At 42.2% G+C, this 27904-nt stretch overlaps 1 protein-coding gene across 1 annotated transcript; it reads right to left on the reverse strand.

The window, feature by feature from the left end:
• Positions 1-240: 240 nt before the first annotated feature.
• LOC146614956 (NACHT, LRR and PYD domains-containing protein 14-like) lies at positions 241-26716 on the reverse strand. The gene is made up of 11 exons (XM_085375525.1): positions 26679-26716; positions 26028-26147; positions 19675-19820; positions 17379-19173; positions 13809-13982; positions 11899-12075; positions 11433-11606; positions 11141-11314; positions 10754-10927; positions 1251-1428; positions 241-288 (listed from the first exon to the last, which is right to left on the reverse strand). The coding sequence occupies exons 1-11, from the start codon at positions 26714-26716 to the stop codon at positions 241-243; spliced, it is 3198 nt and encodes a 1065-aa protein (XP_085231651.1).
• Positions 26717-27904: the final 1188 nt, after the last annotated feature.

Below are 27904 nucleotides of genomic sequence, written 5' to 3' on the forward strand. Positions count from 1 at the left end.
AATAATAACTGTGTCCCTTTCCCCCTTAATAATAACTGTGTCCCTTTCCCCCTTGATGTGTTTTTTCTTCAGTGCAGCTGTTAGAAGAATACACTTAGCATACTCTTAGAAGAGTTCACGCTCCAGCACTAACAGTCATCTAGACTTCTTCTCTTTGGATGAAGCTTAACTCTCCATTTCACCTCCCAGTAACGCACACGTTGCTGCTGCTTCAGTCTCTCGGAATGATCAGGACACAGCTCATCCACTCACATACACTGTCACCATTGCCAAGATCATCATTCCCAGCTGTAAATCAGAGAAGAACCGGAGATTAATATTTTGTTTACGGAAACTCAGTTTATTCGCTTTGTTGATGAAGCACCTCCAGTAAAACATGCAGCAGAGGAGCAAATGTGCGGTGTAACCGCTGTCCTCTCAGCTCTCATGTTAAGATGTTGGAGTGAATATATTGAACTTCACACAGAATTTCTACATCAAGTTTGTTTCACTCAAATTCACAGTGGAAATGAACCGATGAGAATCTTTAATACTTCATTGCACTTTAATGATGAGATTCTTGCTGTTTAAATGAAACAAAGAGTTTCTGTGCATTAATGAACATCTCATCAGCTAATAAATAAACATGCAGGCTCTCACTGAATATATCTAGATGAAGCCACTGACGGGGAAAAAAATGCAAATGCAACTCTGAACTTCAAAAGAACTTCTGCTCTGTATGAAGACTAGATGCAGATACTAGATTATTAAATGTAACAGTGGTTCTCTGAACAACAGTCCGCAGATTTATGCTCCCACACTCTGATGAATGAGAACCTGTTTCTTTAAATCTTATAAGACTGTCAGCTACAATCCAAGTTTATATCCTTAGACTTGAACACAAAAACAGCAATCATCTTTACAACAACTCAAACACATGCTCACAACAAAAGCTACAGTAGGCTGCAAAACCGGCAGAGGGAGATATTTAATGTCAAGCCATCATCATCATCATTTTTATTTATAAAGAACCTTAAAACAAACATAGCTGATGCAAAGTGCTATAGATTGGAACTAAATAATAACATTTACACAAGATATAAATGAAAGCCAAATAAAGGAAAAAAAGTAAAATAATTAATTAGTTAGTTAATAACTAATTTAATTCAAAGCCAACACTTGGATGATAGAGATTTACAAGAAAATTTTGATTATATATGTGTTGACCTTTCATAATAACTGTGTTTAGTACAATACCAATCAACCTTTACTAACCTTGGGGTATCCAGTTTATAGTGTAGACTCCTCACAAGTTTAGAGAGTTGCTTAACGTCTGAATCCTGCAGGTTGTTGTCACTCAGGTTCAGGATTCTTAGATGTGAAGGACTGGACCTCAGAGCAGAAACCAGTGCAGCACAGCTGATCACTGACAAATTGCAGCTCCTCAGACTGGATAAACAATAAAACATCTACATATAATCAGTGATAAATTATATCAAATGTGTTCAGGTTACTTCCCCAATTTTTGTCAGTATGTAAACTGTACTGCACGTGGGAAAAGCTACTGAATAAAGTCTACTCCAACATTAAACAAGGATACAGCACCATAACAACACCCCACCTGTGCTAGTTGGACCAAATATCCTTGTTTATGTTACCAGCCTGCCTACCAGAAGGAGTACACCACATCTATACTCTGCTATATCTAGTACTGCACAGACACCATCACCACGGCATCTGGGTGTATGCCAACCAAAGGTTTGGAAGGCAAGTGCAGTTAGGACCCTGTTGAGGAACAGAAACACTGCCTTCAAGTCTGGTCATGTGGAACTGTACAGTTCAGCCAGAGTAAATCTAAAAAAGGGCATCAGACAGGCCAGGCTGGATTATAATAATAAAATTGAGGACTACCTCCACAGCAACAACTTGAGTCGGCTGTGGCTGACTTATTAACTACAAACCCAGACCCAATGCTGTTGATAGTGACGCTGTGCTTCGGGTTGTTGTCACTCAAGTTCAGAACATGAACCACTTCTTTTGAGAAACTGGCCAAAAGTTATATCATCCAAGGACTTCCACCCATATTCGACAACACCAGTTTGCATGCAGGGATAAGAGATCAACAGACGATGCCATAGCCACAGCTCTAAACAGGACCCTGACCCATCTGGAATACAAGGATATTTATGCCAGGCTTCTTTTCATCAACGTCAGCTTGGCATTCAACAAAATCATCCTTAAGAGACTGATAACAAAACTTATCAACGTTAGCCTCCCACACTTCATTTGCCTCTGCATTAGTGGCTTTCTCAGAAACTCACCCACATAGAGTCACAGTAGGGTCTCACCTCTCCCCAACACTCAGCCTCAACGTCAACTTAAAACAGGGATGTGTGCTAAGTCCCCTACTGTATACGCTACACCCATGATTGTGTAACGCGGTTAAAGGACCAGGGCGCCTGACTGCAGCCTCATAGACAATGAGGTATCAGAATAAGATTCGACTATGGAGCCTGAGGGTGTGAATAAAACACAGGAAACAAAAGTAGAGCTCAAATATATATATATTATGTTTGTTATGAGAAGTGTATAGACGGATGTACAAAAGAAATAAAAACATATGCATATATATCACAAACAAAAATAATGTTGACAATACAAAACAGCTTAGTAGGTTCCAAAAGGAGGTGGGATGAGGTGTAGTCCAGTATGTGATTTAGTTTAGTTCCATGGACCTGTGATAGGTCATGTGTCAACAATTTGTGATTCAGTCCATAGGTTCACAATTCCTACCGCAACGTAGCGGTGGTCGGGTGGCTCGCCATCTCGCGCTGATCAGGGCTGATCGCGGGAGAACAAAAAAAACCTGACCGTTGAGTCGAGTGTGAGGTAGTGTAAAGATGAATGAATCGGCCGGGTTATTGCACGCTGTCAACTGGCCTGTAGTGCAAAATTTGTCGTGATCTGACAAGTACACCAACCACAGGGACAACAGCAGCCAGAGGAGCAGGGACATGCAGCTGATTGACCCGGAACTTATACAGGATTCATTCCCGCCACAATAAAGGGACTGGCGGAAGTGGGGTCAGAGGTTACCGTGGTTACACTCTCCCCCCCTAATCTCATGGACGTCCTCGTACACGGACTAGGCTGGCAGCGAATGACTGGTTGGCTGAGGTGTGAAGGCATCGTCTCCTCTTCTTCATCGTCTTGAAGAGCGAAGGAGAAGACAGAACTTAACCCATGCAGGAAGGTCTGAACGCTCTTTAACAGAGGCTTACCAGGCTTGATGTATTGCAGCCGATCAGGAGGATTCCTGGTGCGGGTTGAATGCCTCAAAGGTGGTTCTGCCTCAGGACTGAGAGGCTCTGATTCAGTAGGTGAGTGTTGTGACAAGTTACTTCTGGATCCTTCCGAATCAGAAGACAGACTTTCTTCATCGTGAGAAGTTTCGACAAGATCAACTGGCTCAAAGCCAGCTTCCACGGTTCCGCTAGCAATAACTTGTTCCTCTTCAGCAGGTACAGGTTCCTCTGAGAGGATAGCATTCTCTTCCTCTGTAGCCAATACTACAGGGACATCGGGCTGGTTGATAAGCGGCACAGGTTGCGGAGTATTGGGTAAGTCGATGGTTGTTGTGAAGGTGACAGGTTCAGCAGAGAAGGGAACAGGTAGGTATGAGATTAGTTCCTCTTCGTCATTGTTATCAGCATCATCAGCACGTACAGGAGACACAGGTAAGACAGGCATTTTCCTCTTCTGCTTAGTAAGCATTTCCTTTTCAGGTGGTAAATACCCACAGGGCAGTAGGAGGTCCCGATGTAAAGTTCTCAGGGGCTTGTCTTGGCCTTCGGGTCGAACTGTATACACAGGAAGAGTGCCGGCTTTCTTCACTACAATGTACACAGATGACTCCCATTTGTCTGCAAGCTTGTGTTTGCCTCTTAGCCGCACGTTCCTCACAAGAACTCTGTCTCCAACATTCAGCTGTGATGCAGTGACATTTTTATCAAATCTGTTTTTGTTACGTTTCATCACCTTTTCTGAGTTTTCGATGGCCAGCTTGTAACTTTCTTCTAGGTGGGACTTTAGTTTGTCCACATATTGTGTGTGGGATGTTGATCCTTCTTTGGCAAGGGGTAGTCCAAAGGCCAAGTCCACCGGTAAGCGAGGTTGGCGGCCAAACATAAGCTCATATGGTGAAAAACCTGTAACATCGTTTCTTGTGCAATTGTATGCATGCACCAGGGGTTTTACAAAATCTTTCCAATGGGATTTCTGTTGAGCTGTGAGTGTTCCTAGCATATCCAGTAATGTTCGGTTAAACCGTTCAACAGGATTGCCTCTTGGATGGTATGGAGTGGTTCTTATTTTGTGGATCCCAGCCATTTCACAAAGCTCTCGGATGATTCTGGATTCAAAGTCAGGGCCTTGGTCACTGTGCAAACGTTCTGGGATACCATAATGCACAAGAAAGTTGTCCCATAAACATTTGGCAACAGTCCTGGCTTTCTGGTTTGGTGTTGGCACAGCAATGGCATATTTTGTGAAATGGTCAGTTATGACAAGTATGTCTTTGACTCCACGATCTGGTTCCACAGAGAGAAAATCCATGCACACCAGTTCCATGGGATGAGAGGTTTTGATATTGACCAGAGGTGCGGCTCGTTCAGATGGGGATTTGCGTCTCACGCATCTTTCGCACTGTCTTATTTTATTGACCACATCACTTGTCATCTTAGGCCAATAAAACCGGGAACGGACCAAGTCCAGCGTTCTGTCAATTCCCATGTGACCCATTTGATCATGTAGGTGGTTAAGTACAACTGGTCGATATTCCTCAGGTAGCACTAGCTGGTATGCGAAGTCACTTCCCACTTGTCTCTTCCTGACGAGAAGGGTGTTATGGAGCTCCAGTTTATTTACTTCTCGCAGTAATAGAGGTAGATCGGGAAGTTCTTCCCTCAGGAATGGCGGTGGTGACTCGCCTCGTTCAACCTGAGCTATGACATGCCGGATGACAGGGTCAAGGCGTTGTTTGGCTGCAAGGTCAGCTGTTGAGATTTGGGGGAGTACCATGGAGGTGAACTGGATGTCGTCCGTGAAACTGTCAGGCAGACTGTTGACATTGACAGACATGGATAACACCAGAGCAAGATCAGGATCCGTGCTTGAACTGTACATCAGATGACGGTCACAAACTGCTTTGATGGTATGCTGGTCAATAGAGACATAATCTGGTTCATTGAGATGTCGCCATGCAAATCTCCAGATTCGCTCACGTTCTTTCTGTGACAGAGGATCATCAGACAGTTCACCATGAGGTCGGCGAGACAAACCATCAGCATCCGAGTTCTGCTTTCCTGCTCTGTAGATTAATTTGAAGGTGAAAGTGGACAAAGCTGAAAGCCATCTGTAACCGGTAGCGTCAAGTTTTGCTGATGATAAGAGGTATGTTAATGGGTTGCTGTCTGTCACAACTGTAAACTGAGCACCATAAAGGTAGTCGTGGAATTTTTCAGTCACCGCCCACTTCAAAGCAAGAAACTCCAATTTGTGGGCGGGATACTTTGACTCACTCCGGGAAAGACCTCTGCTGGCATATGCTACAGCTCTGTTTTTTCCATCCTGCTCTTGATACAGCACCGCACCAAGACCTGTGGCACTGGCATCAGTGTGGAGTGTGTATGGTTTCTGGGGATCAGCAAATGCCAGAACTGGGGCAGAAGTGAGTTTGTCAATAATGGACTCAAAAGCTTGTTGACACATTTGCGTCCATCGTCCTCCAAATGGCTCTTTGGGGTTGAGGTAATTCTCTGGCTTTACAGTTCGTCTCAGTTTCCTCTGGGAAGGTGGATAACCAGCAGTGAGTTCATGTAACGGCTTGACAATGGCCGAATATCCCTGGACAAAACGTCTGTAGTACCCAGCAAAACCAAGGAAAGATCTTAATTCCTTCAAGTTTTTTGGCACTGGCCAAGAAGTGAGTGTGGAAATCTTGTCCAGATCAGTTTCAACACCAGCCTGGGACACTACATGGCCCAGATACTTCACCGATGTCTGGAAGAACATGCATTTCTCAAGTGAAAGCTTCAAGCCAAAATCTTTGAGTCTGGTGAGAACTTTCATCAGGCGAGCTTCATGTTCCTCAAGAGTTGGTGCAAAGACAATGAGATCGTCAATGAAAACCAAGACTTCTTTTAGATTTAATTCTCCCATGCATTTTTCCATCAGCCGTTGGAAAGTGCTTGGTGCGTTGGTAATCCCTTGTGGCATCCGATTAAATTCCCAAAATCCTACTGGGCAGACAAAGGCAGTCTTTGCCTTATCCTTCTCCTCCATTTCGATTTGGTAGTAACCCGACTTGAGGTCTAGCACCGTGAACCACTTTGATCCTGCAAGTGCGGAGAAGGTGTCTTCCAGTTTAGGCAGAGCATAAGCATCTTTGATTGTTTGCAGATTGAGTTTGCGGTAGTCAATACAAAGACGTATACTGCCGTTCTTTTTGCGTGCAACCACAATTGGAGAGGCAAATGGTGAGTCAGATTCTCTGATAACGCCAGAGTCAAGAAGTTCTTGCAGGTGCTTCCTGACAGCATCAAGATCTTGAGGGTGAATTGGTCGTGGTCTTTGCTTGAAAGGAGTTGGATCGGACAATTTGATTTGGTGTTTAACTTTGTTGGTCCTGCCGAAATCCAGATCGTGTTTGGCAAATACTTCAGGAATAGTGTTGAGTTTTTGAACAATACGTTCTTTCCAGTCTGGAGTTAAGGGGGAATCTCCAAAGTTGTATGGTGGTTGAGATGGAGGTAACGACTCTATAGACTGGTCTGAATACTGGGTGGGTTGCTCTTTGGAAATGACCTCTTGGAAGGCGCTGATTTCTGCAATAATAGCTCGAGCTGGAATGTGGATTTCATGGTCGGACTCATTACTCACTACAACAGGCAGAGAATATGGCCGACGTTTAGGTAAGTCCACAAGGCAGGTTTTTACTAGGAGTCCACCAGGCAGAGAACTGGAGGTGGGGTGTTCCAGAATAACTGCTTTCTCACCTTGGAATAGCCTTGTGACCAGGCATCCCTCAAGGACAGTGGTTTGGCCGGCAGTAATCGTATGCGGTTGGTCTGACTTTAAGATTACAGGAGCATACTGGTCATTTGAATTCTGGATGTGGCGACACTGGAGGATTTTATAAACTGCAATGTAACCGGAACCAGATGGCAGGAATGACTGCTCAGAGAGGGTATCACAGTGTTTGCTGTACGCAACGTCAAGAGTGTTGGTACCAACAAGTATCATTGGGGGTGATTGCTGGACGTCAGGCACGACAAGCGCAAGTGTATCAACATTAATGGATGAACCAAGAAAATTAGCTGGGAACGTCATGTTAATCTCAATGTATCCCAGGTAAGGTACGGCTTGTCCATTTGCTCCTTCTACTTCCAACAGATCATCCAGTGGTTTGATTGGATGGTCTGAAAGGTAAGTATTATAGAAAGAAAAAGGAATCGTAGTAACCTGAGAGCCAGAATCAAGAAGACAGTTGAAATGGTTGCCTTTGATTTGAATTTGGCCTGTGCTTTTGGTCCCCACAAGCCCTTTTGGCAACAATGGAAATTTGTTGTGGTTTCTGGGACTGTTCGTGCACGCAGCTCCTGTGTGTCCCACCACAGAAACTCCTTCTAGTTTAAAGATGAAGTATTTCTAGCGTCCCACTCTTGCTGTTTTTTTCTTAATTGGCTCTTTTTCTGTTCCACAAGACTGGAGTTTGCTCTGTTGTTGCAGGTGGAAGAAACATGGCCATCTTCTCCACAGTTAAAACAGTACCATGGCTTGGGTCTGGTATTTGACTGAGGTGAAGAATGACTGGATTTGGTTTGTCGTGGCTTAAACTTTGACTCGGTTGGACGTTTTTGGGACAAAAGTTGGGACATTTGCTGTTGGAGGGTTTGGAGTTGTTTTTTCATTTCTTTTAGCTCTTCATTGGCTGTAGAGTGCCCACAAGAACAAGTACTTTGGGATTGGATGTTAGCTTTTTGTTTTGATGAACCGATGTATTTCTTCATAAGTGACTCCTTAGCAATTTGTCTGTCTTCTTCTGTCCGTAACGACAACAACAAGTCAGAGAAAGGTGGTGGGTTGTCCTTTTGCTGTTCTAATTGTAGTTTGGTTAGTATAGTGTTATCCCAACACCCACGACAAAACTGCTTCAGCAGATGCTTATTCATGTCAGCAGCTGCAAGTCCTCCTTGCTTTACAACAGTGCTGAGGGTTAGCTGCAATCTTTGGAGGTAAGCGGATGGTCGTTCACCTGGATTTTGAAGAATATTTAAGTATTGAGCATACAATTCTTCACCATCTTGAACTGTTCCAAAAGCGGAGTCAAGTACACTTAGTATGACTGAAGGCAATGTGTTGGGACTTAGACCTTTAACCAAATCAGCAGCAGGTGACAACAGGCTCTCTATAATACGCCTGGCGACGTATAGAGCTGACAAACTGGGGTCGGCAAGCAGTAGATCAATTTGGGAACGCCATGATTCAAAATCTGCTTCACTACTTGGCTTAGGAATCCTTCCTGAAAAAGCACGGAGACGTAGTGAAGTTGTGGTGCTTATGTCTGGGTTTCGGACCACATGCTCAACAACAACCCTTTGTATTTGTGGTGGGTTGAGATCAGGGGCTGTGAGTGATACTCTTGGAGTTGGTCCAGTCTGGCTTTGACGAGGTCATGCCCCCTGCTGGTCAGTGGGAACCTGTCTGGCAGGAGGTGAAGACAATTGCTGCTGCTCCAGTTCACTTTCTTCTTCCTCTACACCAATGTCCTCATCTACTCCATTTTCCTCATCATATTCAATTTTTCCATCATCACCTGCTCCTGCCTCATGCAAATGTTGACCAATCTGCCTCATTACTGTCTTCAAGACATCTTCAAACCGGTGCCCGCTGCGATCAGCAATATGCTTGAGCTCTTTGAGGTAATTGGGAGGGGGACTGCTGCTGTCCTCCGTGGCGGCGTACTCACAGGCCAAAGCTGTGACGCGGAAAACAAGGTCGGCAACACTTTTAGAACAGTGGGTGTATGGCAGAAACGGCTCTAGAGTTGTAAAAGCAGTGGTATCTACAAACTCAGCGATCAGGTTTTTGAAGAAAGTACTTGCGGGATCATTTATGTAAAAATGACGGCTAAGATTCCCATAAGTACGCAAGTAGTCAAGAATTTCATTATCAGATTTTGTGTTAGACACACCGGAGATCATCACAGACTGTGATATATTTATGCCAGAAAGTGCAACTGAATCCATTTTTGATGTTATGTTCAGCAAAAGCGAAGTAAATAAGTAAAGAAAATTGTACGTAAGACCCCAAAATATTCACACACAAAGGCTCCTGGCTAGCTCGCCACTTGTAACGCGGTTAAAGGACCAGGGCGCCTGACTGCAGCCTCATAGACAATGAGCTATCAGAATAAGATTCGACTATGGAGCCTGAGGGTGTGAATAAAACACAGGAAACAAAAGTAGAGCTCAAATATATATATATTATGTTTGTTATGAGAAGTGTATAGACGGATGTACAAAAGAAATAAAAACATATGCATATATATCACAAACAAAAATAATGTTGACAATACAAAACAGCTTAGTAGGTTCCAAAAGGAGGTGGGATGAGGTGTAGTCCAGTATGTGATTTAGTTTAGTTCCATGGACCTGTGATAGGTCATGTGTCAACAATTTGTGATTCAGTCCATAGGTTCACAATTCCTACCGCAACGTAGCGGTGGTCGGGTGGCTCGCCATCTCGCGCTGATCAGGGCTGATCGCGGGAGAACAAAAAAAACCTGACCGTTGAGTCGAGTGTGAGGTAGTGTAAAGATGAATGAATCGGCCGGGTTATTGCACGCTGTCAACTGGCCTGTAGTGCAAAATTTGTCGTGATCTGACAAGTACACCAACCACAGGGACAACAGCAGCCAGAGGAGCAGGGACATGCAGCTGATTGACCCGGAACTTATACAGGATTCATTCCCGCCACAATAAAGGGACTGGCGGAAGTGGGGTCAGAGGTTACCGTGGTTACAATTGCACTCGCACCCACCGAAACAACTCTATCAGTTGTATGTTGTTAGGGTTGTATGTCCACTTCTCAAACTTGTGCAATCAATAATCAAGCACACACACATATCTACATATGTTAATATGTACATATTAACCTCCTAGGACCTGGCGTCCACATATGTGGACATCACATTTTGGGTTATTTAGACCAAAATACTCAATTTTGCTTTACAAGGGCCTGATATCCACTTACGAGGACATTATACTGCTACTGTTCTATCGAAATTTAAAACGAATATCCTCATATGTGGTGCTCATTTTTCTTAGAAACAAAAGAGAAATCAGAAATCAAAGAGAGAAATCAAAAATGCATGCCATGGAAGATTTCAGGTCTTAGGAGGTTAAATATGTACATATTTAATCATGCTTATACTGTATTTATTTATTAGAAACTCTTATTTTCTATTTCTATATTGTTATGAATAGATTGCTTTCTTTGCTTTCCTTGTTTTTCTTTGCATTGAATAGAACAGCATATAATATCAGTGTGTTTTTTGCATAATGACAATATAAAAAAAGATTCTAACGATTCTGATTTAGCTAAACATTATTTGTCCTTATTAAATGAGCAATCCCTAATTTCTGATTTTCTTTGTATCTGTGTGTATCCATAATGTAATTATGTATTAGAGAATTACAGAAAGTGAACCGACCTCAGAGTCTCCAGTCTACAAAGAGGAATCTCCAAAAAACCACAGAGATGCTTCACTCCTGAATCCTGCAGCTTATTTACACCCAAGTCCAGATATTTCAGATTGGAGGGGTTGACCCTTAAAGCAGAGACCAGAGTAGCACAGCTGATCTCTGACAAACTGCAGCACCACAGACTGAACAAAGAAAAAAAATGTGGATAAAATCAGATACAATTCAGCCACATATGGACAGTTTTTAAATTTGCACATAAACCATACTTTCCCTCATCAGTAAGAATTTCTTATTCATTAATCATTATCATTTTCCTCAGTTTTGAAGGAGGAAATTAACTATACTATACACATAAATTATAAGATTTTGTGATAGCAGACAGTAAGCAAACTGACATCAGAGTCTCCAATCTACATAGAGGAATCTCCAGAAAACCACACAGCTGCTTCACTCCTGAATCCTGAATCGCGTTTCCACCCAAGTCCAGATGTTTCAGGTGGGAGGGATTGGATTTAAGAGCAGAAACCAGAGAAGCACAGCCAATCTCTGAAAAACTGCAGAGCTCCAATCTAAATAGAGAATAAAACATGCAGATAACATACAGTATATTTTGGTCATTTATACATGGAACTCATGGAAGTCTATCAAATTTAGGTTTATCAGTAGTCACAGAATAGGTTAACTGACCTCAGAATGTCCAGTCTACAGTTTGAACTCTCCAGAAAACCATATAGTTGTTTCACGCCTAAATCCTGCAGGTCATTAAAGGCCAGGTCCAATTTTTTCAAATGGGAGGGGTTAGACTTCAGAGCTGAGACCAGAGCAACAGTGCTTTTCGGTGACAAACCGCTGAGCTCCAATCTAAGTAACGAATAAAACAATAATAAACAAATTAGATGTGGAAAGGTTGGTAATTTGAAGTTCAGGGAATCTTCTGTATACGGATGTGACTGTTTAGCAGGCATATGAAACATTTATTTAATTTAATAACTAACAGTGGCTATTCATTTTAATATCTGTGCCCAACACTAGTCTTTAGTGACCACAGAGCAATTTATATTCCAATAAAACGTTGATTTTTAAATGGATGCTACACAATGGAAATGAATTAATAATGAAATTTATAATAGTAACAGAGAGTAAATGACCTAACCTCAGAGACTCCAGTCTACAGTGTGGACTTTCCAGAAAACAACACAGCTGTTTCAGTCCTGAATCATCCAGGTTGTTGTTGTAGCTCAGGTCCAGATCTTTCAGATGGTAGGGGTTTGATTTCAGAGCAGAGAATAGAGCAACATGGCTGATTGCTGACAAACTGCAGCTCTCCAAACTGAATCGGGAATAAAACACGTTATTATAATATTTTTACCTTCTCTCAATCAAACGAGTACTTAGTATCTGTCTTTCTTTCACTTTCACTTTTACACTCATGTTTGGTCAGAGCGTGAAAAGGTGTTTGGCCCCTTCCTATTTTATTTTTTTAATTGCATATTTGTCATACTTTAAATATAAAGTGATTTTAAATGATCTCTTTAGTTTTAATATTACACTGACCTATTATTCAAACAATATTATGCACACCAACCTAGTCCTTTGTGAAAAAAATAATAGACATGGGTTTCATAGAGAATTGTGAAGCTTTCTGTGGAAAAACCGGTCTTGTGGGGAAAGCTGGCATTCATCCTACTTTAGATATAAATGACATCATTTCTATCACATCATTTCATCATTTGGTCAAATTAATAACAAAGTGATCATCCTGATTTGGTACCAGGAAAGAGAGTTGCAGTCTCACACACCTCTCTGAAGTTTCCCTCTTTATTTTATCCCCACAGAGACTGTGTCTGCTCTCAGATCATCATCAAACAAACCAAAAATGAGCATATTAAAAAATAATAATATAACACCCTAAACTGCTTCAAAAACTAAAACAATTAAATGTGGACTATTAAACATTAGATCTCTCTAAGTTACTGTGAGTAAATGATTTAATAATTGTTCAACATATTGATTTTTTCTGCCTTACAGAAACCTGGTTATGGTATGATGAAAATTTAGTTTGTATAAATCAGTATACTGAGTTCAACTAACTTTCAGAATCCTCAAATTTAGTCCAGTTCAATTAGATTTTATTTATACAGAGCCAAACCACAAAAACAGTCACCTCAAGGCAATTTATATTCTAAGGTAGACCCTAGAATAAAAAAGCACAGGTTGAGGAGGAGTGGCTGCAATTTTTCAATCCAGATTATTTATCAACCATGTTTATGAAGCCAGTTTTAGTTCTTATCTATTCCCCTCCTGGTGCATACTCATACATACAGAATACCTTTCAAAATATATTTTGGTTGGTCTGTCAATTTACTTTCTGGCCTTTATTTTGCACTCTAAAATTTGAGTTAATGATTAAACATGTATATCTTTAAAACTATTGACTGAGTTGAATATTTAACTGGTCTTAGCATAAAAATTAATTTCAGAAATTTGTGATGGATACATTTAAAAAACATTTGAGTATTAAATTAAAAAAATGTAAAATAAATTCCAGCACCCCAGCAAATAAAATCACAAAACAAAATATCATTGTTTTAAGTTTTGAGTACTGTGTCTGTCAGGTTTCCTCTTTCCTTTTGATAGTCCTTGTCTCTTGTGTATAACGTTCGGTTTGCTTCCCTTTCCTCTTATGTCTAATTTGTTCCACCATGTTTCCCAGCTGTCTCCACTCCCTAATCTTCCCCTTGTATATATACTTTCTCAGTCTCTGAGTATGGAGGTCTGTATGGGAGCTGTTAGTGCAGAACACCACATGAAGAAACTAAAGGCAAGACAACCTGACACATGGCATTGCATCAGGTAATGTAGAGTGTAGGATTTAACCTATTAAACTATGTGCACAATCTGGTGCCGAAATTCGAGTCCTGGATACCCAAAACCAACATACCGTAAAGGAACTGGAAAAAGATGGGTCACTCCATCTGACAGCTCTAGAGTCAGGTTATAAGGGGAAAGCTTTACAGTTCAATTTATTGAAATATCTTCAGAAATAGTAATCAGTGAACTAACCTCAGAGTCTCCAGTCTGCAGTTTGGACTCTCCAGAGCAGCAAAAAGGTTTTTTGATTCTAAACCCTGCAGGTTGTTTCCATTCAGGTTCAGCTCTGTCAGGTGGGAGGGGTTGGACATGAGAGCTGAGGCCACGATTGCATAGTGAGTCTCTGACAGTTTACAGCCAGAAAGTCTGTGATGACACATATTACAGAACAAGTTATTATAAAGAACTAGTGTTTTGTGTGGCATGTTCCAAAGTAAGATGTTATTGAACAAAAGAAAAAGAGCACAATGGTGCAAACTGAATCCAGACAGAGACAAATTAATATCAGCTCTTTCCACACATCTGCAGACAGAATGCTTACACAAACCTAGTGAAGTATACGATGTGCAGCCAGAGGCGGAGTTCAAGTAGTACCAATAAAATCGGAATAACACCTCTGAGCGCAAATTGGATCACATCTTGGAGAAGCTCACTGCGTTCGTGAGTTCTCAGAATCGGCTCTTTGAGCACAAGAATGACGAGACCACGGAACGTAAGTTTGATAACATCATGGAGAAGCTCACGGCTCTCCAACGGGAGATTGAGAGACCAGTGTTGGACTGTTAGAACAGCTTTGAAATTCATATGAGTTGTTCGCACTAAAGAAAAAAAAACACCATCACTTCATGCGGATACCCCTTTGGCGCCAGCTGCGGTCTCAAGGCTGGAGCTGAACAAAAACACCCTGATAACGACTGTGTTTAGACTGTTCTTCACATTCTATGCAAGGCCACCTGGGTTGGCTGGAAGTAGGGCTGGGCGATATGACCCAAAATTCATATCTCGATATTTTTTAGCTGGATGGCGATATAAGATATATATCTCGATATTTTTTTAAAGCCATAAAGTAAGAACAAAAAGAGAGTTCTTAGTCAAAGCGGTGTCCCAGATGTCACACAGGCACTTTTATTAACATACAGCATAGATGTACATGAAAAAATTACTCAAAAATAAATTATGAGCATTTATTAAATAATAATGCTCCATAAATAAAATAAAACAATGTTGTTTTTATGCATAACAAAGAGCTCACAATTGTGCAGTCAAAATGTAAACTAAAAGACGCTGAGCATAATAACAAAGCCAGATTTCTCAGCTGCTCTGTTCCCAACTTCTCCTGCGTGACTGACAGCCTGGAGTTTGAAATCCGCTTTGTAACCATGTCTCTGAATAGGTGCCATTTACACACACAATATGGTAATATTACGTTGAAGCACAGTATGTATCACTCCCCAAGGTTCCTCTGTAGCCGTAATGCTCCGACAATCCATCAAGTGGTGCAGCTCCGTAGCTTACCAAAGTTGTACTGAAACATTTTTTGACAGATTTCTGCACACCTTGTACCACTTCAAATCGGTTTGCGGTCATCAAGCACAACCAGAATTCATACATAAGGCACGCTGTCAACTTTTGAGAGAATGAAAGGATTTTAGGAGGGGCTGCACGGCGTTAACGTGGTTAGCTCGTTAACACGTTAACGCCGTCCAGCCCCACCGACGGGGCGATGCGCAGTAACTCGTTAAAGGAGATTTGCCGTGTCCATCTTGTCGCTGCCTGTAGGTGAAGCAATGGGGGAGGAGGGGGAGTTGTGTTCAGTGAAGGAGAGAGGCGAGGCGGAGTAACGTTGCATAGAGACAAAAGTGGACGAAAGAGAGGCAAACTTGTGGCTCCACAAGTATAATTATAACGTAACATAGACTATATCGATATAAAGGATTTTGTCACATCTTATATCTCGTCTAAAAATATATCGATATTTTTAAAAAACTCGATATATCGCCCAGCCCTAGCTGGAAGACTGTTTACTTAGCCTGGCAGGGCGAAGGACACTGTCTCAGCTGAACTCTGGACACACACACACACACACACACATATATATATACACACATACAGATGTACAGTACACTCACCCCCCTCCCGCTCCAAACGCCTTCGACACTTATTCCCCTCCGATGCTGACAGTGGATCAAGGAGAACAGCGCATAGGCTGCAGGCCCGGATGTACTGTCTACATTGGCTGTCTCTCACCCTTTACCCACCCCTGTTGCTTGTCATGTGTTTCTTTGGTGTATTAAGAGTTTTTTCATGCTATGTGGAGAGGTGTTTTTTTCTGTTCTCAAACTGATCTCCCTATTGCAGCTCAGTCTGGGGGAGTTATTTTTTTCTCCTTATCTTTCCTCATGTTGTGCTTTTTCCATGTTATACCCCTCTGACCTGTCTTCTCCATGTGATGTTTGTGTAATGTATGTATGGTTGGAAGGGTAAGATGACGCTGCCACAGCTGGCAGCCTTAACCCAATTTCCCTCGGGATGAATAAAGTATGATCAATCAATCCATCCATCCATCCATCCATTCGCTTCCGCTTATCCTTTTTCAGGGTCGCGGGGGGCGCTGGAGCCTATCCCAGCTGTCATAGGGCAAGAGGCAGGGTACACCCTGGACAGGTCGCCAGTCTGTCGCAGGGCCAACACACAGGGACAGAAGGGACAGACAACCATTCGCACTCACATTCATTCGCACATTCACACCTAGTGACAATTTGGATTATCCAATTAACCTATCCCCACAAGCTGCATGTCTTTGGACAGTGGGAGGAAGCCGGAGTACCCGGAGGGAACCCACGCAAACACGGGGAGAACATGCAAACTCCACACAGAAAGACCCCGGCCTGGTGTTGGAATTGAACTCAGGACCTTCTTGCTGTGCGGCAACAATGCTAACCACCGTGCCACCGTGCTGCGTCAATCAATCAATCAATCAATCAATCAATATTGATGAGCAGTTAGGCTTGTAGCACTGTAACCTCAATTTCTAGGTACAATCAATATGCCTATTTTAAGTCTCTTTGCACAAGATTTCATCTTTGTTTTTTGTTTTTGATGCTATGCTTAAACATTAACAACAAAAACACAGATATTAAATAAAGTTGTTAACTGTGTCCTCATTAGGATCGAGCAGGGGTAGGGAACTCCAGGCCTCGAGTGCCGGTGTCCTGCAGGTTTTAGATGTGTCCTTGATCCAACACAGCTGATTTAAATGGCTAAATTAGCTCCTCAACATGCCTTGCAGTTCTCCAGAGGCCTGGTAATGAACTAATCATTTGATTCAGGTGTGGTGACCCAAGGTGAGATCTAAAACCTGCAGGACACCGGCTCTCGAGGACTAATGTTCCCTACCCCTGGGATAGAGATTTGTGTTAACATGTGTAACATGAAACAATAATTCTCCTCAGTCTCTCTCAGACCTGAAGATTTTAGTGCAATTTCACATTTAGTCTATTTACTGTGGTCGTAATTAGTTAAAGTTTGTAAGCAAACAGTAATGCGTCGTTACAATGCATTGTTACAGTAATTCTTACTTAAAAAACAAACAACATTTTCAGAGCAGCTCAACAGCATCTGTGAAAATCTAACCAGTGTATTGTTTGCAATAGAAAAAATGGAATTATAAGAAAGAACAATGTGAGCATTATAGTAAGAACTTTTGAACACCTTAGCTACAAATTTACATTGATTTACAATGTTAATCAGATATTTACTCACTGAGCCTTTCTACAGTTCCTCACAGCAGGAATCAGTCTCCTTCGTCCCTCATCCGATGTGTTATACTTCTTCAGGACAAACTCATCCAAAACCTCTGACATCTGCAGCATGTAGGCCAGAGCTGAGCAGTGGATCTCAGAGAGCTCCTTCTCTGATCCGTTTTTGCACTTCAGAAACTCCAAGATCTCCTGATGTACCGTGAGTTCATTCATTTCCATCAGACAATGGAAGATGTTGATGCATCTGTCAGGAGAGGTATTCTCATTGGTTATCTTGCAAAGGTTGCTGATGATTCGCTGTATAATTTCTGGAGTGCTCTCTGTCTCGCCTAGCAGACCTCGTAAGAGTCTCTGGTTGGACTCCAGAGAGAGACCATAAAGGAATCGGACCAACAGGTCCAGGTGTCCATTTTTAATTTGGAGGGATTTCTGCATGACTCTGCTCAGAAAGACATCTAAAGACGAGATGTCACCACAATAAACATGTTCACCATTCCCTAGAAAATGCTTCAGCACTTCTGTTTTTCTGTTAGTATGACAGTGAAACATGTAGACTGCAGCCAAAAACTCCTGAATACTCAGATGAACAAAGCAATAGACTGATTTCTGGAATATCACACAGTCTCGTTTGAAGATCTCTGTACAAACTCCTGAGTACACTGAGGCCTCTGTGACATCCAGACCACACTGCTCCAGGTCTTCTTGGTAGAACATTATGTTTCCTTTCTCAAGATTTTCAAAGGCCAGCCTCCCCAGCTTCAGAAGAACTTCACTGTCAGCCTCTGTCAGCTCTTGTGGACTCGTCTCATATCCCTCATGGTACTTGTGCTGTCTCTTTGTCTGAACGAGCAAGAAGTGTGAGTACATGTCAGTCAGTGTCTTGGGCAGCTCTCCTCTCTGCTCTGTAGTCAACATGTGCTCTAGGACTGTAGCAGTGATCCAGCAGAAGACTGGGATTCTACACATGACGTGAAGGCTCCTGGATGTCTTCATGTGGGAAATGAATTTGCTGGACACCTCTTCCTCACTGAATCTCCTCCTGAAGTACTCCTCCTTCTGGGCGTCAGTGAAGCCTCGTACTTCTGTCACCCTGTCAACACATATCGGAGGGATCTGATTGGCTGCTGCAGGTCGGGAAGTTATCCAGATGAGAGCTGAGGGAAGAAGATTCCCTTTGATGAGGTTTGTCAGCAGTTCACTGACTGATGACTTCTGTGTGACATCAGACACAAGCTTCCCTTTAGTGAAATCCAATGAAAGTCTGCTTTCATCCAGGCCATCAAAGATGAACAAAGGTTTGCAGACAGTGAGCTGCTCTGCTGTGACCTTCTGTAATGTTGGATGGAAAACATGGAGCAGGTCCAGAAGACTGTACCGGTCATCTCTGATCAGGTTTAGCTCCCTGAATGAAAGCAGAATCACCACACTGACACGTTGGTTCTCCAAACCTTCTGCCCAGTCCAGAGTGAACTTCTGCACTGAGAAAGTTTTTCCAATGCCGGCAATGCCATTCGTCAGAACCACTCTGATGCATCTCTGTTGGTCAGGCAAGGCTTTAAAAATGTCATGACAGCTGACTGGAGTGTCATGGAGGGCCTTGTTCATGGAAACTGTCTCCAGCTGCCACACCTCATGTTGGGTATGAACCTCTTCACTCTGTCCTTCTGTGATGTAGAGCTCAGTGAAGATCCTGTTAAATAGGGTTCCACTTCCTGTTTCTTCAGTCAAACATTTACATCTCCTCTCCAGATTAGCCTTATGTTTGTCTAACAACTTCTGCAGCAGACGACTATCTGCTAAAAGAATGAAAATCAATGAACATAAAGCAAAATATATATTATAACTGGATGTTATAGAAAAATGGATGGGGGGAGACAGGGAAAAGGAAGTTTCTTCTCAACCAGACCAAGGGGGAGGGCTACGCCTCAGATTTTTGGACCAAACCAGTCCCTCTAGGCTGGTTGGTGTAGTTGAATGCTGAATGACTTTGCAGGCCTAACGGATAAAGTCTATTGGTTTTCCTTACCATTTATGGATTTGGACCATTTCAGCTGTGCATTTGTGAGTGAGCTTTATGCAATGCACTAGAAGAAGACAAGCCACTATAGTTGCTGATGCACTTGAATTGTTGTTCTTTTTTTTAGAATTCAATTTGTTAAGAATAAAGGCCCTTTGGGTATATTTTGTGCTTTGTCCTTTGCTCATTTGGCAAGACACCAGATTTTATTTTAGCTTTTAATACCTGAACAACACAAGAAGTCCAGCTTTCAGAAATGAAATAATCAGACAGAGCTTACTTTCATAGTTTCTCTGAATGCTTGAAGAGCCTTCTAATGAAGCAGACTGGTGCAAGGTGATGGACTGTCTGCATCCACAGCTGGTAGAGACCAGATCCTTTTTAAAATCCTGATAGGAAGTACAGCAGGACATCTGCTCCTCCACACTGTGAAAACCACGGAACAATTATTCTGATCAAAACAAAGCACAGTAAAGCCAGAAGTGCTAAAATTTGATACTAGCACTGACAAATATATATCACGGTCATGATCAGTCTGTAGTTCGCTGTTGGAGCCAATCACAAAGCATGGAAAGGCTGCAGAGACTAATTTAATTGAGAGGGGAAAAATGCAAGCTTTCAAGAACAAGCCTGGAGCCTTATTTAAGACCCAGAATGGATATGAGTATAGTTGGATGTGCTACATGGAAATGTGGTTAAACTCACACTTCCTGGAACATAAAATTTCTAGCACATAGAGTAGGACACACCTACACACACCAGAGATGAAGGAAACCATCAGACTGAAGAAGAAGTCCTGTTGGGCTTCGGGAGCATGGAGTGTCTGACCCATTGCTAAGGGCCATTCGAAACTGAATTTTCCCCTTGTCGAGTTTTCTCCCAGTACTCTGGCTTCCTCTAACAGTCCAAAGACATGCAGTTAGTGGAGTTAGGTTAATTGGTGATTGTAAATTGCTCATAGTAGTCTGTCTCTTTGTGTTAGCTTTGCGATTAGACTGGAAACCTTCCCAGGGTGTACCCCACCTCTCACCCACGACAGCTGGGATAGGCTCCAGCTTTCCCATGGCCCTGAATGGGACAAGTGGAAGTGAATGGAAGGGTTTAATGGCCCATCTTAAGTTTGTCATTGAGCATCTCAATGATTCCAAGAAGGCTCAAGTAAAAGTCCTGTTTCAGGTGAAACCAAAATCAAGGTCTTTGGTGTCAACATGACCAACCATGTTTGGTATAAGAGAAATGTTGAGTAGGACCCAAAGAACGGCATCCCCACAGAGGCAGAAACAATATGCATTGGGGCTGTGTTTCTGCTATGTGTACAAGACAGCTTCAAAAGCAGTGTTGGATAAGTTACTTTAAAATAGTAACTTAGTTACATTACTAGTTACTTCTCTCGAAAGTAACTCAGTTACTTCAAGTTACTCGTTACTTTCAAAGTAACTAGTTACTAGGGAAAGTAACTTTGGTTTTACTCAGAATTCTCTTGTTAATGTGTTGCTTCCATAACTTTGCCAGTCTTCTAGCTTGCTTACTTGCCACAAGTGCACTGTGCCACCTACCAATAGAAAGGAAAAGATAATGTGCACATTTCCACAAGAGAAATCCCACACCTGGACCATCATTGACTGCTGCCATGATTCTAGCCTACGTCACAGCGTCATGTGCGCCTTTTACATCCAACACAAAAACTGCAGTCGTGGTGCTTTCGATTGTAGTCAGAACTCGGAAATTCTGCCTTCTGAATAGGAAGATGTAGGTAACACCAGACTGCAGATGAGCTGCATACATGGCTGGACTGGGACAGAAAATCGTCCCGGGCATTTTGACTAGAGACCGGCCCACCATTATAGGAAAAATCATAAAGCCTTTGAATGAAAATAAACACTGTTGTGACAGTGATGTTCACTGTTTTGATGGTATATATGCATCAATCTATCAATCATTTGTTGTAAGATTCAGATAATTATTTTTTAAAAGCTAGATATTTTAAATGAGAATAAGAAAGAAAAGTATTTCTTTGTGCCCCCCTCTCCCTGTTAATGCCCTACCTGGCCCCCCTGGCAAAACTTTGCTAGACCCGCCCCTGCACAGTCACCAGCTGTCAGCTACCTAAAAAATGATCCTGGGGTTATTTGTCTCTCAGAAACAGTTCATAACTTCCCTTCAACTCATTCATGTTACCTAAAAGGTAAACCTGTTTCTCCATCACAGCTCTGATGATTCAGTAAGGACATCTCCTGGTTTCATCTTCATGTTTCCCTCTCACCAGATAACCAAACCATATCATGACCAGCAGCTTTTTTGCAGCTGTGGCTCCAGAAAACATCAGCTAATACTAGAAATTAATATTAAATAAATTCTAACAACAGCTGATCAAGCTTAAACGTGCTGCTGTTGTTTAGCGCGACATACGCTGGTTTCCTCTTTTGGCGCAAAGTGGGCGATAAACAAACAAGAGAGCCGATCAGCTGATCATTGATCAGTTTCATGATTGAAGTAGAAACGGGAGAGGGAGGGGGGAGAATGAAAGAAGAAGAGGCAGCTGTGCAGCAAAGACAGAATAACTCCAGCTTTGTGCCTTTTTCATTGTAGCTGAATTACGGGACAAACTGTTCCTTTTCACCTCAATACGAAATGCGTAATATTTTCTCTGAATACCAGACAGGACGGTTGGCAACTCTAATAACTTATGAACAAAATAAAGTTCAACATCATTAACTTCATAGCACCCACCCAGCTGTATAGAAACTCCGTCATACTAGCTAGTACGCAGTACGGAAAAAGTCAGAATAACGAAAATAAACTCCACCTAAACTTGGTTTATATCTGACCCAGATAGACTGCAGGTCATAACTTCTTACCTGAAGTTCAGTTCACACTTGGACCGGCGGCCGCCTCGGGTCTCTGCTCCTTCTGTGTCCCCTTTCCTTCATCCACCTGCTGGCTTCCACCACTTGCTAATGTTACTGAATCTGTGGAAGCTCCGCGATAGCCATCACACGAAGTAACGACCCTATCTAAATCCCAGTAACGACTAACGCGTTCCTGATTTTGGCATAATAACTAGTTACCGTGCTCGTTGCCACAATAATAACGTAGTTTAAAAGCCTAATCTAGATCCATCCCTACTCTCTAACTATAGGCCCATTTCCAACCTCCCTTTTCTGTCTAAAGTACTTGAATGAGCCGCCCTCACGCAGCTCCAGCTATTTCTTGACAATAACAATCTCTATGAGAAGTTCCAGTCTGGTTTTAGAGCTCGGCATAGCACAGAAACCGCCCTTCTGAGAGTTTTTAATGATTTGCTTTTAACTGTTGACTCTGGTTGTGCTGCTGTCTTAGTAACCCTGGACCTGACAGCAGCCTTCGACACTGTTGATCACAACATACTGCTATCCCGCCTTCAACATTGTGTCGGTTTAAAGGGCACTGTCTTAAAGTTTTTCCAGTCCTATTTGAATAATAGGAGTTTTTCTGTTCACCTTGGTGAACTGTCATCTCCCAGAGCTCCTTTAACCTGTGGCGTACCTCAGGGGTCCATACTAGGCCCCCTGTTGTTTATTCTGTACTTGCTCCCTCTGGGCGATGTGCTCCGTAAACATAATGTGTCCTTCCACATCTTTGCCGATGATATTCAGATCTACCTCCCTCTGAGGTTGAACTGCAATGTTTCTTTGCAGCCGCTACTCTCCTGCTTGTCTGACATTAAGACTTGGATGACTCTTAACTTCTTACACCTTAATGAAAGCAAAACTGAAGTCATTGTGTTTGGGCTTCCTAAAGATCCCAACTTCTCTCTTGACTTTTTGGGACCCCTAACCTCCGATTGCACTTCTTCCATTAAGAGTCTTGGTGTTATTTTTGACAATGCTTTTAAACTTGATAAACAAATCAGCTCTGTAGTTAAGGGATCTTTTTATCATTTGCGGATTTTAGCCAAAGTCAAGTCTTACCTTTGCAGGAACGATCTAGAAAGAGTGGTCCATGCTTTTATTACTTCACGGCTAGACTACTGCAATTCCCTCTATACTGGCCTAGATCGTTCCTGTCTACATCGCCTTCAACTGGTGCAGAACGCTGCCGCTCGCCTGTTGACCGGTTCAAAAAAAAGAGACCACATCACTCCGGTTCTCTGCTCTCTCCACTGGCTCCCAGTTGCCTTTAGGATTGATTTTAAAATCTTATTGCTGGCTTTTAAGGTTTTAAATGGCACTGCACCTTCTTACCTGTCAGAACTCCTTAGTACTTATCGCCCCAGGAGATCTTTGAGGTCAGCCGACCTGATGCTTTTAGATGTTCCCAGGTATAAATTAAAGACAAAGGGAGAGAGGGCGTTTGCTGTGGCTGCACCCAGACTGTGGAACAGTTTACCTCCTCACGTCAGACTCTCCAAAAGCCTAGAAACTTTTAAAACCGCTCTTAAAACTCACCTCTTTTCATTGGCTTTTAGAAAGGTTTAATTTATTTGTTTTATATATTTTTATTTTATTTTTATCAGCGAGGTGTTATTACGAAATTGTGTTCTATTGTATTTTTATCTGTATTTACTGTACAGCACTTTGGTCAGCCTTGGTTGTTTTTAAATGTGCTCTATAAATAAACTTGACTTGACTTGACTTGACTTACTGTAACGCGTTACTTAATAACGCGTTAGTCCCAACACTGTTCAAAAGTGGCCAATGGGTGGGGCCATGTAGTGCAAAATCTTAGACAAGGACTTCCTTCCTTCAACCAGAACACTGAGGATGGGTCATGGTTGGGACTTCCATCATGACAGTGACTCAAAGCATACCTCCATGTCAACAAAGAAGTAACTAAAGAAGCACATTAAAACTCGAAACTCAAGTCTTGGTTTGAAACAAGTTTGCTCAACCAGTCTACATGTATTTTGTGCACTTTTTCGAAGGTATCAACTTCTTGGTTTGTCCACTGAAGGATCCTTCAGGAGAATGGAGTATATGGCCCATTACTATGGGCTCTGCAGTGTCTACATGTTGCCTATAGCAAGAGCTTGGTTTGCATTTCTGGGAATAAGTCAAATATTCTAATTTGTGAAGACTTAAAGTTTACTGTATTTTACTATACTGTACATACTATATTCACTATTTAGGATACAAAGTCTACTAAAAACAAAGGTTTATAATTATGTATTGCTTAATTTGTGTTTTTGTGCAGTTGTTTGTTTTGCTTTGTTTTGTTTTAACCATCATGCCTCTAAAGAGACTAAAGATTTGAAATCTTTATCATCCAAAATCTGATCTTTATGTCAGGAAATCCTGCTTACTTATATTTAACTGTGCATGTATACAGATACATTAAAATAGAAGAACTCCTTGATGTGTTTATCAGTGAGCTTTTCACATCAGATACCCACATAGCAAAATTGGTATGGCCCGGATCTGGCCCACACGATGTGCTTACACATGGCCCACATACCGCAAAGAATGACGGCCCTTTGTGGGCCCAGATCTGGTTTGCCAGAGGTGGCCCACACATGGGCCAGCACAAGGCCAGTTGCAGACACACTGGTGGTCCTGTGCTGGCCCAGAACAGTTTCAGGTCTGGCCCCAGCTGTCAGCCTAATGTGTACCTTAATTAAGCCTTGTAATAACAACATGTGCATAATAGTGCAAACGTAACATGACAAAACTCTGTTCAGACAGTGAACATACTGATTCTTATAAAACATTTTTCAACTCTCCCAGATTACTCAAAGTGCTCTATACAACATGCCACATTCACCCAACCACACACTTTCTCTTAACTGAGTGCTTCCTAACTACATTCATACACATTCACACTCACGACATGCAGACTGGAGAAGCCAGGGATCGAACCACTAAGCCACCTGAGCTACAGCCACCCACTGGCAAAGATGAGTAAACCCTCACTAGGTTTTGGATAAAGCGTACAGTCACAAAGCTGTCAAACATGGCATTTGGGTCTTCTAAACAAACAAACATGGCATTTGGGTCTTCTAACTAAAATAGGAAAATAGGAACATAAATAGTGCATCATTGCTAGACATGGCCCACATTTGGTTGACATACACCCTGCCATAACACCAGTCAGTCAGAAGTGCCGGCTTGATGCCGGATCCCGGCCAGAGCTGTTTTCTATGGGCCTGGGCCAAATTAACCAAACCAAAATCGGGCCAGATATGGCATGCCATCGCATAGACAGGAGCGTCATTGCCAGACCTGGCCCACATCTGGTTGACATACACCCTGCCATAACAACCGTCAGCCAGAAGTGCCAGCTTGATGCCGGATCCTGGCCAGAGCTGTTTTCTATGGGCCTGGGCCACATAAACCAAACCATAATCGGGCCAGATATGGCATGCCATCGCATAGACAGTGCCATCTATGCCAGGCCTGGCCCATATCTGGATGACATACGTCTTATCATACCAGAAGTCAGCCAGCAGTGCTGGCTTAATACCAGATCCGGGCCAGACCTGCTTGCTGTGGGTAAGTTTTTTTTCGTGTGGGGAAATACACAGATTTTCAACATCCTCACAGAAGATTTGCATTGTTAGAGTTGAGTGAAGGTGGTCTAAGAGTTACTGTAAAACAACAGTGGTTCTCTTATCATGAATTGTCTTCAGCTTCATTTACAGAATAAACACTGCCTTACTTTGTGTTTGAGAGTCCAGGTTCTTTACTGAAGATTGGGTTTTCATCTTTGGACTGGTTAGTCTTCAAAGACACACAGCTGGATCTTGAAAGCTCTGCACTGTGTCTGCGTTGCTGACTGCTGGAAACACAAACAGAAAAAATCATACATTTGTCTTGTGCATGTTCCTGTTGTTTGGTACTGAGCTTCTTCTCCCTCAGGGTTGGGTTTATGAGGCTAAAACATGTGATGTCTTCAGTAAATGTTTAATCTTTTCCTCTTCAATCCTAATCCTAAACTCTGATCATGACTGTGTAAGGACTGAGAAACAGTGAGAGTGTAGTGCTGAGAGAATAGTATTACACTCTGATTATTACCGTCCCCTGTGTAGTCTTTCTGATCAGACCCAAATCTTTGAAGCAGCAGCAGAAAGAATTTCCACTGAGCAGCCTTTATATCATATAAAATCTGACGTTAATGCATGTTTTTATGTTATCCTGCTCACTTCTCCCACCGTACTTATGTGCTTGCTTGTGTATAGTTACAATGAAACAGAAGCACTCCTTCACTCCTTTGTCAGTAAGTTTATGTTGTGCTTTTTAATCCAAATAATAGTATCTCCTGCCAAATGATTCATCTTCCCCTTAGTTTACAGAAGAATCAGTGTCCTACTTTATGTCTGAGGGTCTAGGTTCCTTCAGTTCACTCATCGTTAGTCTGAGAAAGAAAGCAGCGAAACAAAGAATGAGCACAGAACAATTATCATAATAAACATGTTTGTCACACCCAATACTGGTAGCACAAGAATTACACACGCACGCACACACAGTAAGTCAATATTTTCCTTTGGGCAGACAATCAAACAAACATTTTTGCTGACTTTCTTAAGTTTTATTCCAACTTGAGAACAGTCAGAAACTCAAAAAAACGTTTTTGATTATTCTGACAGAACATGCATTCGCAGTTACACTCACCTTGCTTTATTTCTCCTGCTCTGTCAACTGATCTCACTTTTAGTTTCGTTCTCAGCTGAACGGAGCAGCCACTCCCCTCTACATTTAATCACCTGACTACATAACAGGTGTGCGATGCAAAGATTAGCTTCTGTTCTTGCACTTTGGCATGAGGCCTTGGTCTGCATTACTGTGGCTTCTTACCCTCTTCATCAAGTATGTAAACAAAGGCACAGACACAGGCCCTTACCTCATTTGTGCAGTTCTAAAATTGTGATTGAACCATTTTGCTTTTCTACTTGTGCTGTGTCTTTGTCTTCTTTCTTATTGTTATTTATTTCTTCTATTTTCTCCCATTTTCTTTTTCATTTGTGTCTTTTCTTCTGCCTGGCATCACTGACATTGCTATATTCCACATGTACTGTGAATAATAGTAAAATAATAAAAATAGAAATCAATAAATTGGTAAAAACAAAACAACAAAACAAGACAAGCAAAAGGAGCCTATAAAGAGTTTCTATAGCGTTTGATGGAAAAGCAAATGTTTGAGACAACATTACAGTGAGATCATAATTTTGATTGCAAAGGCTGGCGGGCAAGATAAAAAAAAATGAACATCTACACACTGCCAGCCATCAGACACCCTGCTGGGATAATAAGCTGGCCAAAGGAGGCGATAGAAGCCACATTAAGACAAGGGAGCTCCTGACCATATGTGATGAGACTGCGGAGCGCACACATTCCCAGATCTCTGATGTTGAACTTCTACAACTGTGCCATCAGCAGCGTTCTGACGTATGGATTTCTAGTGTGGTTCCCCAGCTGCACCAAGGCCGATCAGCAAGCACTCCAGCGGGTGGTGAAAGAAGCTGGCAGAATTATTGGAACAAGTCTGCCAGAGATCAGTAATATCTTCCCAACTCGCTGTCTGAGGAGGGTGCACAG

The sequence above is a fragment of the Diplotaxodon limnothrissa genome, linkage group LG17 (assembly GCF_057381915.1).
Source record: "Diplotaxodon limnothrissa isolate DT_005_m linkage group LG17, D_limnothrissa_male_GT1.1, whole genome shotgun sequence".
Taxonomy (NCBI): Eukaryota; Metazoa; Chordata; class Actinopteri; order Cichliformes; family Cichlidae; genus Diplotaxodon; species Diplotaxodon limnothrissa.

Bases quoted from the DNA above. Each gene is read 5' to 3' on its own strand.
- LOC146614956 (XM_085375525.1), bottom strand. From the start codon at position 26,716: ATGAGTGAACTGAAGGAACCTAGACCCTCAGACATAAA. The intron at 13,983-17,378 runs GTGAGTAAATAT...GTGTCATCACAG, and splicing joins AGGAACTGTAGAAAGGCTCA to ACTTTCTGGCTGTAAACTGT. The intron at 289-1,250 runs GTAAAGGTTGAT...TCTGATTTACAG, and splicing joins AACTGGATACCCCAAGGTTA to CTGGGAATGATGATCTTGGC.